A 12,969-nucleotide genomic window follows, 5' to 3' on the forward strand; every position below is an offset into this window, starting at 1 on the left:
AATGAGAGGTGCCTTCAGTATGAAGCACATGTGCACTGACTGCACATCTGGTGAACATCAGGATGAATGCGGTGGGTGCGCAGCAGCCAATGTGCAGGGTGCGTGCAGTGAGTGTGCATCCAGTGTGCAGTGTACATCCAGGGAATGTACGTCTGGCGTGCAGTGCGTGCGCAGTGAGCCAACAACGGCTGTGCAGCGTGCGCCGGGCATGCACATCCCCGTGTGCAGTGTGTGTGTGGTGAGCACGTCCCTGGTGTTCAGTGCATGTGCAATGAGTGTGCATCAGAGACGCAGCCATTTTCCAAGGTGTACAGACAGAAGGCAAGATAGTGCTCACTGATACTAAAGTGTCTTTCCTCTCTGTGTCCCTTTCGGTGTTAAATCCACCCCTCCAACAAACCTGCCCTTCTCAGAGTCAAGCCCTGCATTTATCTGCATTTTGTACGGAGGAAATGGACTACAAAGGCATTGTGGCCACTAAAAACAGTGCAGAGATTCTTGTAAATGACTAATCTTTGTCCCCACTCCAAATTTAACAGCAATCATAGTAGTAACTATAGTGTGCTGGGCTGTTTTCTCTGCTGTTAGAGACACCATCCTTTGCTCGGTCAAGTTGAGCAGTTTCTGGGCTCCACCCCAGCAATGGCACCAACGACCCCACAAATGGTGATTGTAAAGCGCTTTAAGATCCTTTTTGGGGAAAAGCTGGATGATAAGAAGTGAATGGGTTAGACCCATAACTATGAGGTGTGTTTTAGAAACGGTGATCGTGCCTTTGGGGAGAAGAAGCAACTAACTGGCCTGTTGGAGTCCCTTTCTGTCTTCTGTAGTTCTGTGGCCTGGCTAGCCATGCATGAATTTATGAATCGGTTTATACCCTCTTAAATCCCCAGCTCCAAGAATGGAAATAAAAAATAAAAGCTGTGTTTTGGTTTTTTTTTTTCTCCTTTGGAGGGGATTGTGATAGTCATAACTGTTGTTTCCTGTGCTATTATAATACAAATTATGCCAATTGGAACTGCTCAGGTATAAATTATGATGGGCTTTGATCCCTGCATTTGAAATGTAGTCGGTGAATCTCTGGATTATGTGTTATCTGGGATAAAATCTAGCTTGGTCCCTACTGCTGCTTCTGTCCTTGGGACAAAGATGTTCTAGCACAGACGCCCATGTAGTTTGGGCTGAAAGTGAAGTGCTCTGACTACATCAAGGAAGAGAAAACCTGTCTCCTGAAACTAGGCGTAGTCTTGCCTAGATGGACATTAAATATTTCAACAACTTTGCCCGTGTCCAGTGGGAAACGAAACAGGAGAGAAAGGGTTGAGAGGACAGGAGAGTGGTGGCAGGGGGGGGTTCTGGGATGACATCATGTGAAGTGCCTCCAGGAGGGGTCTGCAGTCCCTTTTGGCTTGTGGGTGTCACAGATTTGGGCGCTGGGATGTTCTGCTATCCAAACAACCCCCGCGGCCTCCTTTTGCTTGCTGCAGAGAGGTCTGAGCACTTTTAGAACCAAAGGCCGCACATTTTATTCCCAGTGGTTTGTGTCTGGGGTTTATCTCGAGCTTGCACGGTGGGAGCTGCTGAGTCCATCTCCAGACACAATGCGGCTATTTGCAGTGTGAAGAATTTCCCTCCACGGCTTTTTTCTGGGTCCTGCTGTCTGCTTCCCTTCACCGAAGGGAAGCAAATCTGGGGCTCAGGGGATTGGGGCTTCAGCACCCTACTCTATCTACACCTCACCAGGCATGGTTTCTCCCCAAGGACAAACTTCTAGTTGTGAGCAACACCTTTCATCCCTCCCCTCCCCTGGTCTCTACAGCAGCAAGGAGATGCAGCAGCCAGGTATGAGGAATAGATGGCGCAGCTTCAAGATGGTATTTAGGGGTCGACATCCCGTGGCATGAGTGGTGGAAAGGGAAGGCAGACAATCAGTTTTAGGAGGGTGAGTCGTCATTTTTGGATCCCTAGGTAGAGCAGCAGCATGGGAAGGTTGAAGGAGTTAGTCCAGCATTTTTACATGGCTGGTGTCCCCTTCAACTGGTCTATCCTTCATGAATATTTGGGTTTAGAGTGGAATTTCTCTTATGAAACCTTAGGTATCTGAAAATTAGCCATCTAAATCTAAGCCGACATCTGAAGGGTTAATTGGGACAGCAAACCCTCGATGGTCTACCAAGGGAGACAAACCTCTTCCTGGAGACGCCTTTCTTCCCATTTGCAACAAAAAAGGTCTAGAAAACTCCATTGCAGGCAAGCGGAAGAAGTTCAAACATCCCACCCACCATCCACCAAGAAGTTTGACCTAAGTGACACTAACACAGCCCAAAGCACAGATGTAACATCCTGTGGCTTGCTGAAGAAGCACATGCCACCCCAGTTTTATCTTTTAGGAAAGCCCGAGGCTTTTCCAGTCTAGTGACAACTTGCTTAGGTAGAAACAGAGCCGCCTACCTGAAGTATCCCAGGATAAGGACAGCAACTGTGAGGGATCCCAGAGAGATGGAGTATCCAACAGTATAAATCAAATAGAGGCGATCAAAGACCTCCTGCAGTACAAATGATGGAAAAAATAGCGTCACATTAGAACGCGTCTTACTGCATCGTAACACAACCATGGTAGCAGCACAAAGATTCAGGCTATCATACCTGCTGGGGGTGTACAGCTCTGGGCCTGGAAAACCTTTGGCAGGCACACTTATCGTCCCCTTTTTGACATAAGAGCAGCTTGGAAAGAGGTATTCATCTTTCCTAATGACTGGGAGGAGCTGGGTTCTTTCCAAGGGACTAGTGATGGAGTTGGGTTAATCCCATGCCTGGGAGTTTTGCAGCATTTTCATCCCAAAGGAACCCAAAGCGCTTTACAAACTCTCAGTCAAATCCAGAGATCTCTTGGCAACTTTTGGGTCAACAAAATGCCCACTGACCAGGGATTTTTGCTGGAACTGTAAAATTTAACCATAAGGCTATGCTATACCATTGCTGAATGACTGATGTCCAGGCTGGTGGAGTGTCAACCCACCACAGAAAACATGGGGAGGACATACTTTGGCTGTGGGATAGGAGAAGACATCACCTGCATTTATTTTTATTTTTTAAAATCAATATCAGCCTATGACTGTGGTTATCCAATCCAGACACAATTTTAGCTTGCCAAAGTCCCATTGGAAAAGGTCCTGTCACAGGAGAGCTCATAGTAATTAGATTTTAGTTCTATTGGCCCTCTGAATTTTAGAGTTGGGCTTAGAAACCCTGAGCTTTCCATTAAATATTGAGATGTTTTTCTTCATCCAGTGCTGGGGCATGCAGCTTCACTCAGGGATTACTGAATATCTACCTGAAAAGGGTTAAAATGCCTGCCACTCTCCTAGCTTGTACTACCTTTCAGCGTCTGAAATTAGAAATAAACCCCGAAGAAACCAACCAATTCAGCATCTTTCTCCTCGCTCCCTCCTCCCCTGCCTCCCGCCTTTCCCTCACCCCACCCGCTGGGTTGCAATAACATTAGTAACGCTGGGCTCTGAATGACAGCTCTGATTTTGATTTGAGGCTAGAAATGCTGTCCTGGAATGTGAAACCTCAGCCCTATTACATCAGAATCCCCAGATATGTGAATGTTTCTTTGCGGTTTCCATTGGTAGAGTGGTGCGCTTGCCAATATTAATCTAGTGTGTGTGTATGTGCGTATTTTTATATATATATCCCTGTATATCTGTGGAGCCAGCAGGCACTAAAAAGCCAATGTGAGCAGATTTGAGAGTTTTAGGAAGGAAAGAAAAGCTCCTTCCCTTCAAAGGTTGGTGCACTTTTGCCACTGTCAAGCTGGAATCCTCTTTGAACTGGAAAACACTTGCCTCCACGGTGAAAATTAAAAAAAAAAATAATAAAAATCCTACTCCAAGTTTAGGATTCTTGGTAACTCGGCAGTTGTGAGGCGTTACTATGCCCAGCCGAACAAAAGCGTCCCTGAGCCCCATTCAGAAATTTAACCGGAAAGATCCACGTTCCTATCGGACAACGACACCGTTGTAGTAGCAATGGCCTTGGGAAGGGCCTGCTTATTGGCTGGCAGGACGTTTTCGGAGGCTGTGGTTAATTCCTCTGATTAACCACAGGGCCTCTTTTTGAAAGGATGTTGAGTCAGAGCTGCCAAGACATACACATGCATGCATGCATGCACGCTGGTGTGCTCACTTGCAGACATAGGTGCCACAAATCTTACCCAGTGTCACCATGGAGAGCCTTCAGGGCAGGTAGTTTTTTTGGACGGGGTGCTTAGGTCCTTGGGGAAAGGCTTGGGAGCAAAAGGTTGAGGTTCTCCTAAAGGCTGCACAAGGGCAGCCCTTGGGAGGGCAGCTCATGCTCGCTAGTTCCCAGGAGTGCTTGTCCTCAGGAATGGCGAGACCTGGATTTACCCAGGAGGAAAAAAAAAAAGCACGAAAGGCAATTCCAGGTTTCACTCATCTCCTAGCACAAGGGAGGTCCCAGCTCAGTGGAAACCGCAATGCTGAATCAGGAAAGGTCCTCCAGGTAACAAAATATTGAGTCATCTGCCAGCTGAAAAAACCACCTCCATGGTCTGAGAACCCTCTTTTAGGAGCTGAGATGGATGTGAGTTTAAATAATTCACAGAAGACCACAAAGGTCATGCATGGCCAAGCCATGGACAAAACCTGGATGTCCATAGTCTCGATACAGTGCACTACTTCCTAGATCATGCTGCTACAATAGAAGCTCTACCTAATGTCTCTTATAAATCCACCCTGAAGGTGGACTCACCATCACTGGTCATCCACTGACCCCCTGGAAGAAGCAACCCACCCTGCAAAAATATGGCCTCGCCACACCATGAGACCCTGGTTTAAAAGGTGTGATACTTTAACCAGTGTCATTTAATTTGACTCCTGCAGACATCCTTCACTGTTTCAACTGTTGACGCATGTGTACTTAAAAAAAAAGAAAAGCTGAAAAAAAGCTAAAGGAAAACCAGAGGACAAAACCTCCATATCTATGATTCTAGGGGCTGTGATTGTCAGCAAAATATTGTAAAACTCACAATACAGTGCCAAGATGAGGGAACATCAGTTTCAAAACTGGCGGCCTTGCATATTGCCCTCTGCCCACTCCATCCCATGCCCTGCTGGAGTGCGATAATGGTAGGGAAGGTGTGGGATGGATCTGATCCCCACTTTCCTCCCTTCTCTTACAGCTTTCCTGGGCCTCTTGCATCTGCCATCTCCCTAAGGAGTACCCAACTTAACCCCTTCCCCTGCCAACAAGGTCTGCAGAGGAATGCTCTGGAGGCCTTCCTTACACTTGGTTGAGTTGTGGTTGCTCTTGGAGGGTTCTGGGCAGGATGAGCCCCCCTGGCGTGCATGAGTTGGTTTTGGTGTTGGTAAAATGACTTCCCATCAAGTCATGTACCATGCATCCTCTCTAGGCCATGCTCCATGGTGATCTCAGACACTGCACAGCCTCAGCTCATTTCCTTTCCCCCCTCCTCTCTGGTCACACATTGCAAAGCTCCACCAAACCACAGCCATCTATCTTGTATAGCCAGGTGAAATGATCCGTCCGCAGTGAGCTAGCCCACCTGATCTTGCTTTCTCGACCTCTCTCCAGCCATAACTCAGAGACTGACAATAGATTGAACCATGAAAACCATAAGTACAATTTCAGATGTGTTGCGTGCTGAACCTGTAACAAGATCTCCCTTTCCCCCTCCCTCTTGGTTTGGTGGGAGACTTCCTCTCTGCTCCCCTTTGCGTCTCAGCTTTCCACCAGCCTGACCTCAAGGTAGAAACTTCACAGCAGTCTGGTGGCTTTGGGAGAACAAGAAACCAAAACAGAGCTGGACATGGCTTCTGCGTGAACTCAGAGAGTGCATGGAAGAAACAAAATAAACAAACCCTAGCCACCATGGGCATTCACGGGCTGGATGTTCCCCCCTCCCACAAGGGTCCATGCCTTCCCCACTGCCTGCGGTTTGGATGTCTTCCAGGTGTGTGACCCTCAGAGCAGTTGGCTGTTACATTTTCATACTGTGCTTAGGGCTTAACTTGAGTCCTAATTTGCCCGCTTCCACCAATGGGGAGATAATTTGCATTGATGTGAATTCAGAGGAAAACTGCTTTCCTCTGCAGGCCAGCTCTGAGCTACATCAGAGCATCAGGTGAGGGGTTTCGAGGCCGCATCCATTGTGAAACCAGGGCTTTGCTTTTACTCTTGCATTGCATCCAGCTGTAGGACAGTCTGTGTGAAGAGTATTTCTGCTCCCTCAAATTCTAGTATGGGTACATGGAGTTTGTCATAGGGAATGCGGTCCTCTAATTTAGATGTCTACAGAGTGGATAGCTCCATCAGAGCTGGCCACCTGAGGTCCCAGCAGCAGTAAGAAAGGGGTGCTTTAGGCTGCAATCCGTCTATTTTAATCACAGGACTGTGCCCTCAGCCACCAGCTGCATTGACTGGGTTGTCACAAGAGGCGTCCAGGGTGACCAGCTCAAATAGAGATATTTACATTTATATAGCAAGTTCCATCCATCTGAGTCTCGGGTAAGAGGTCTTGCGACCCTTAGGACTCAATTCAGTTGTCCTTCCCTGTGTCCCATGCCTTTTTAGAGCCCAAGTGTTCTTTCTGGTTCAAGCTGCTTTTACAGAAGGGAATGAGTGTCCTGTAGGTCCCGTGTTGTATCTGCAATTCCCATGCAGTTGTCTCATCTACCCTAGAACATCTCATTTAATTCTGGGCATAAACATAATCTACATTTCAGCATCTGGATGAAACCTTCAGGGCTTTGGTGTTCATGTGTCCTGCTTCCTTCCAGTGCCACAGGGAGGGACGTGGGTGACTGAGACACGTATTTTCTAGATGACTGGTAGCAACGTCTGTTCTGAGTATCATTGCACTGTGCCCTGTATCCAGCTTTCTCCTTTCCTCCTTTTCCTTTCCCCCTTTGTGAGACAACAGCAAGACTCTGCAACATTTAGGTTGCGAAGCTGAAATGGATCCAGTGGTCTTTTGAGGGGTTGGCAGGCTGTGCTGAAGGGTGGGATTAGCAGTAGATGAGGATGGAAGCATATGTAACGGCTTTCCAGATCAAGTATCTCCAAAGTTTCTCAAAGCTGCTGATTCAGATGTTGCTAATGACATGTTTGAAATTAGCAGGGGAAGCATTTTACTGCTTTGAATGATAAGCAAAGCCAGAAATCTTGTCATTAGCTCTGGTCGTTGCTTTTCTTGTCTTTTTTTACAACAAAAGATGCGACTAAAAAAACACTTAATGGCAGGGAGAAGGGATATTTGCAAAAGGCACAAAACAGTCACTGATTTCCAAAGCCTAAGGGAAAACACTGAGTGTTGAACATGACTTTTTTGCTACGGAATTCTGTTCCCCTCATCTATAGAGGTCCCGGGCGCTTCAGGTCCTCACAATCTAGATAGTGACTAGGGTCAGCTCTCAGACTAAGACACCCCAATTTAGATGTGAAAACGTATGTTTCTGTGTGTGTTGAGCATCTATATTCACATGATAGTCAACAAGGAGAGATCTTCAGATTCAGTTGCCTGCACATAAGCACTGAGCGCTGTGTGAGATGCTTGAAAGTACTCACATGGACCCCAGATGCTGCTCCAGAAGAGCATGGGTCTCATAGATATCTGCCAACCTTGTGCTAATACTGTAGGAGGTGTAGTGCATCTCCAAAATGTATCTCTGGCAGTCATGCCAGGTTTCTAGGTGTAGGGAAGTAAATTGGACCCCTTGACTGCAGTCAGCAGAGCTGGAGAGTTGTTCAGGTCTATAGAGCAGTCTATGAAAAAAAAAAGGAAAAAGGAAAAAGGTGGGAGTAGACCCATGTCTAAGAAGTCATCTGAGCTCTTTGGGTGCCCGATAGCTGTATTGATGAAAGGTAGCACTTTTCCATGTTGTGCCCAGTTTATCTACAGCATTCATAGCCACGGGACATCCAGGAGGCCACTGAAAATATGTCCCCCAAATCTGCTGTTCATATTAATGGAACAAAGTTCTCAAAATCCTATGCTATGGCCACAGGCTGAGAATGCCCCACAGCTGCAGGCTCTTGGAAGGCTTTAAGTAGGGACAGGAGCACTCTTTGCTTGCCAGCCTCCATAAACTGTCCTTAAACATCTTCTATGGGCCAGCAATGGTTAAATAAGGGGTACAAGGGGACTATATGTGGCCCTGTGTGCTGTGTCGTGAGAACTCTTGTGTTTTTATGTGAAGCATTGTTATGCTGTTGTTATAAATCATCAGAGTTTCCCAGCAGACTTAGGGAATTAACCATCAGCAGAACCACACTAAAAGGTGCTGCAGCATTTACAGGAAGGCACTAGGCCTAAGTTATAGGCATGAAACAAGGACTGCCTGACAGGGTTGTTTGCAAGAATGAAGAACACATCTGAATAATGCATTTTTTTTTTTTTATTCCTACATGTACTTTAAAACATCTGCCCATCTTTCATGCTGCAAATGTATGACGCTTTGATGGCATTTCATCTGTATAACTCAGTATATGCTATGTAAACATGCTTTATGCCATCAGTTTGAGGCTACACAAAGTTGTTTGCTTTTAAAAGGACCCCAGAGAGCTCCGAGAACAAAGGCCAGGCACAGAAGATTTTTGGTTTGAAGAAGGGAGTTTAGATAAAGCAGCCCTGCAACATGCTGTGCCTTTCCCATTGTGTTTGGTATGTGATGGATTCTCGAGGCCTCTCTGATTTCCCTGGAAGCAGTAAAACCACCATAATATAAACAAGCAGTAGCAGATGAAGACAGGATTGGCAGGCTGAGGTTAGATTTTAGGATGGTCTATCTTGCTAAGCTGGTGGCTTCCGAGCTGAGCTAACCTCCCAAGTTGCTGGCTCATATTCCCCTTCCCCATGATTTCAGTAGATGTAGGTCACATTTAGCCTTAAACTCATCCTTGAAAACAGGATAGGCTTGACCTGCTTTAAAAAAAGGATGTGTTTGGCATTAGTGTTGGTTTTGGAGGAGACGGAAATGAAGGAAATTTCTGCTTATTGAGCAAAATACGCCATTACTCCTGCCAACGTCTGAAAAGGCGATCAGAAAAATGACCATGCTGGGAGTGCTGCTATTGCCTGGCTGTGTGGAAGGGAAGAGGTCCATAGTCAAAGCACTACTATGGTATTTTGGAGACAAATTGCCCGAAAAGCTGCTTACCAGTGCATCAAGACTTTCCATGTGTGCCATGTTTTATCCAGAGATTGAGGAGGAGCTCCAAGAATACAGGTTGCCCTCACTCCTGTTTTTAAGGGAACTGAAGAAAGCTCTAAGGACAATGGCCAACCTCGGCCAGACCAAGGGTCCTTTTAGGCCCACTCCTTGTCTCCTACATGCCCAGGAATAGTGTAAGAACAGAACAAATATAGAATAAATAGATATATATACACCTATGTGCCTATCATCTAGTGATTACGTAGCAGTGCTTTATACCCTCTCCCAACGTTCAGCAGCTCGCGATTCAGCAATGCGAAACACGCAGCAGACAGATAACCAGCTGGTGTTTTAACCACGCTGCCTTCCTCAAAGAGCGAACAGCGGCCAATCCGTCCCCCTTCTGTCCCTTGTCCTACTGGCTCTCTTTAAGCACCGGATGGAAAATAAACAAAGCAGAGCTGCCCGGCCTGGGGTGGGAAGCCACAGATCTCTCAGCTGATCTGTTCAGAGGCAGGAAGACTTTTGAAAGATCCAGGGTGCAGTCGGGATGGGGGATGCCCATGCACGTCTCCTGGGGAAGGGGTGGGAGAACAACATTTTCCACCATTTCTGCTGCGCTGGTGAAGGGTTATTTTAAAAGCAGAATATGAGAGAATATATACAGACTGTGGTGTAGCGGTGGCTTTCGGCACTGCCCGAAGGCACAGAGAAAACTGTCTTATCTTCCCATAAGGTGCTGCTGAGACACCTTTCCACAAAACTTCTTCCGAACTCTTGCTAAACAGTTGTCTTCTGCAGACCATGGTTGTTCATGGCAAGATTAATGCTGTCTGCAAGGTGTCTGGGGAAACACACTTCAATAGCTAGTTGCAGCCTACCTGCTCTCTTGGCTAAAGAGAGGACATCAATCTTCAAGGCTGTCAATCCAGCGTCCTTCAGCAGTGCTAATTTTCCCTTAGAAAACAGACCAAGAGCAATTGCTCACTGGGCAGTTACGAGCTGTTAATTCTCCTGGCTCTGATGGCTTTAGCATACTTTGCTAATTTCAGAAAGCGGTTTCCGTGCTGCTCTGTGTGAAATAATCCTCTTTATATGGTTCAGGAAAAGGTAGCGAAAGACACAAACTTTCTCTGGGGCCCGCCGTTTGCTGCTTTGGTCAAGCTTATAATTATCCCACAGTGGCTAAAATGAGAAAACTACACACCTAAACAAACATACATGGACATATATATATATGTGTGTGTGTGTGTATGTGCGCATGGACGTGGGTGTTTATTTAGGTGTGTTCATCTGTAGCTATCTATAGATACAGGCCTATTTCTAGAGATAGCAATGCAGATATATATATATATAGTCACAGACATACATTTTTTTCTTAATGCTTTCTAATGCATAGTTTCTTAAAAGTTTCTCTGGTTACATCTGCTCGGATGCTGTCCTACTTGGACTCAGCCCACGATCTCCTTTCAAAACGTTGGTTAAATGCAGCTGTTACTGGTGACGCAAAGATGCTGTTCCCCAGGGGGGGAAGTAATAATAGAAAACAATCTCTCTCTAAAGACGACTAGTCTATCTTGCCAAATTCCCTGATTCTGACATCTCTTGACATATTTACTTCAAGAAAAAAAAAATCAAAGGAAGGTTTATTAATACCAGTGCTTCAGAGCCACCCTTGGGTGTGAAAGACAAGAGGCCTTCCTTGTTCTCTGAAAGTCATCACCCAACTGAGAAAAAAAAAAGAAGGTCATTCCTTTTCTCTTTTATTTCCAGAGCGTTTTTCATGCCAGAAGGCCCAAGAGACCTGCAGTGGATGTGTAGCATTGCTTCACTTGTCACTAAAATGCAGCCACCTCTATGGTGAAACAAGGTAACTACATGAGAGCATGCACCATCGCCATGAAAGCAACCTCTTGCAAATACAAGGATAATAATAATAATAATAATAATAATAATAATAATTAATAGATGCTGTTGAAAATCACTTGTTAATCACGCTACAACTCCAAAGGTAAGGGAAACTACCATTTTTTTCTAATGTTCTTTGCACTGGGGAGGTGTCACTTAGGCAATACCGTGTTGCCCATTTAATCTGAACAATGATGATGGTCTAATTTGTCTTACCATTAAGTACCATTAAATTCACCTCTGTGTGGCTAGATGAGAAAACTCCTGGCAGAAGATGACTGACCCTTATGTACAGAATAATGAAGATGATAATATTTGGATGGTTTATTAAAGCAGGTCATAAAGTGAGCAGTAATTTTCCAAGTAAGAACAGAGGTTGAGAATAAAAATGAAATCTTCTGCATCATGACACCTCATCTAATGTCTCTCTGTTAGGAAACACAGTCCAAGTCCCCTGTCTGTGCAGTGACCACCTCTACACTCAGGAGACACAGACAAAAATAGATACAGGAAACCCAGGACAATAGACTTTGCTTTCAGCCTTTTTTCCCAGCCTGGAGGTCTGGTCTCTACACCTTCCTTGTGCTCGTAACAAATGGACAACCGTCTTCTTCTTTGTACCCTTCCCCTACCAATTTATCTTGACCACATCCTAGCTGCCAGCATAGGTAGTTTAACAGAAAGGACCTCCTTTCCCTAGGGGAAATCTAGGATACTTGCTTAGGTAGAGAGGTCTACAGCAGATGACTCCCACTTCAGGACATGGCTGAGATAGGTGGGACAGGGGAGATAATGACTGCAGAGAGGTCAAGAAGTTGTGCAACTTAGTAAAGCTCTCAGTGTGAGCAAGATGTTCAATGTCTCCAACACCAACTCCAGAAATTTTCCAGAAAACTCTGAGGCTAAAATAGTTCTTTCCACTATACGTACTGGGAAAAAATGAGTCCCATCAAACTTGTCCTCAAAATGAGTGTTGTCTAGCACTGACACAACACACCTTGCTATCAAGTAGCTGGAGCAGTACCTGGCGTGTACAACCTTGTCAGTTCTTTGACCGCATGATATAATGCGTGCAGATGCTCAAATAACATCTTTCCTCACTACACAACTTCATTCATATGTTGCTTCACCGTTGGGAAAAAAAAATGCAAAAAAACTATGCTGTGGTTGGACTTAAAATTAAGAACGTTCTCCCAAAGGGGCTGTATATCATCTTCAAGCTTGCTCCCCACTGTGAAGCTTGTGGTTAGATCTTTATCTCCAACTGTCTGAAAATAACCCTTGCTGCAAATGATCAGTCCCTAATGCCATACCCCATATCCAAGGAGGACATCTTCCAAGTACCACTGCGAAACCAGAGGTTTCTGCTGAATTCTTTGCAAATTACAGAAATAGAGCAGCAACCGCGTGTGGGTGGAAATGTCTTTTTTTGCGAAACAAGAAGGTCACATCCTCTCAGGTGACTCCACTGACGGCTTTGCTGTCGTGTTAGCACAGAGTCACTTCTATGATGGACTCAGCTTGGGAGACATTCAGAAGCACTACACAGCCCCAGCTGGGCTCAGACCCAGACAAAGATGTGGGAAATTTCTGTCAACTACTATTTTGCCAATCACCTGAATTTGTGTAAAAATAAGGTACATAGGTGTGACGTACAGATAGATATTTTTTTTTTTTTCCCCAGGAGCATACCAAACTCTCTCCATGTGCTATGAGTCCCTTTTCTAACTTTGGACTGGTGTCCCTGTTTCAAAATTGTGACTACACCAGAAATAGTTTAAGATCTGTTCTTACATGTTAATTTGCTTTAGCAAAGGACTTTGTCCCCACCCATCTCCAATGAACAGACCACGTAAAACCTTTG

The 12,969-nt window shown here is 45.5% G+C and overlaps 1 protein-coding gene across 1 annotated transcript in view; it reads right to left on the reverse strand.

Annotated features, from left to right (window-relative positions):
- PTH1R (parathyroid hormone 1 receptor) overlaps nt 1–12,969 on the reverse strand; it is a 133,915-nt gene that overhangs the window by 30,567 nt on the left and 90,379 nt on the right. The window contains exon 5 of the mRNA XM_063324222.1: nt 2,452–2,546. Coding sequence (XP_063180292.1) covers nt 2,452–2,546 — 95 coding nt within the window. The remainder of the gene's footprint in view (nt 1–2,451; nt 2,547–12,969) is intronic.

This window comes from Chroicocephalus ridibundus, chromosome 2, assembly GCF_963924245.1.
Source record: "Chroicocephalus ridibundus chromosome 2, bChrRid1.1, whole genome shotgun sequence".
Lineage (NCBI taxonomy): Eukaryota > Metazoa > Chordata > Aves > Charadriiformes > Laridae > Chroicocephalus > Chroicocephalus ridibundus.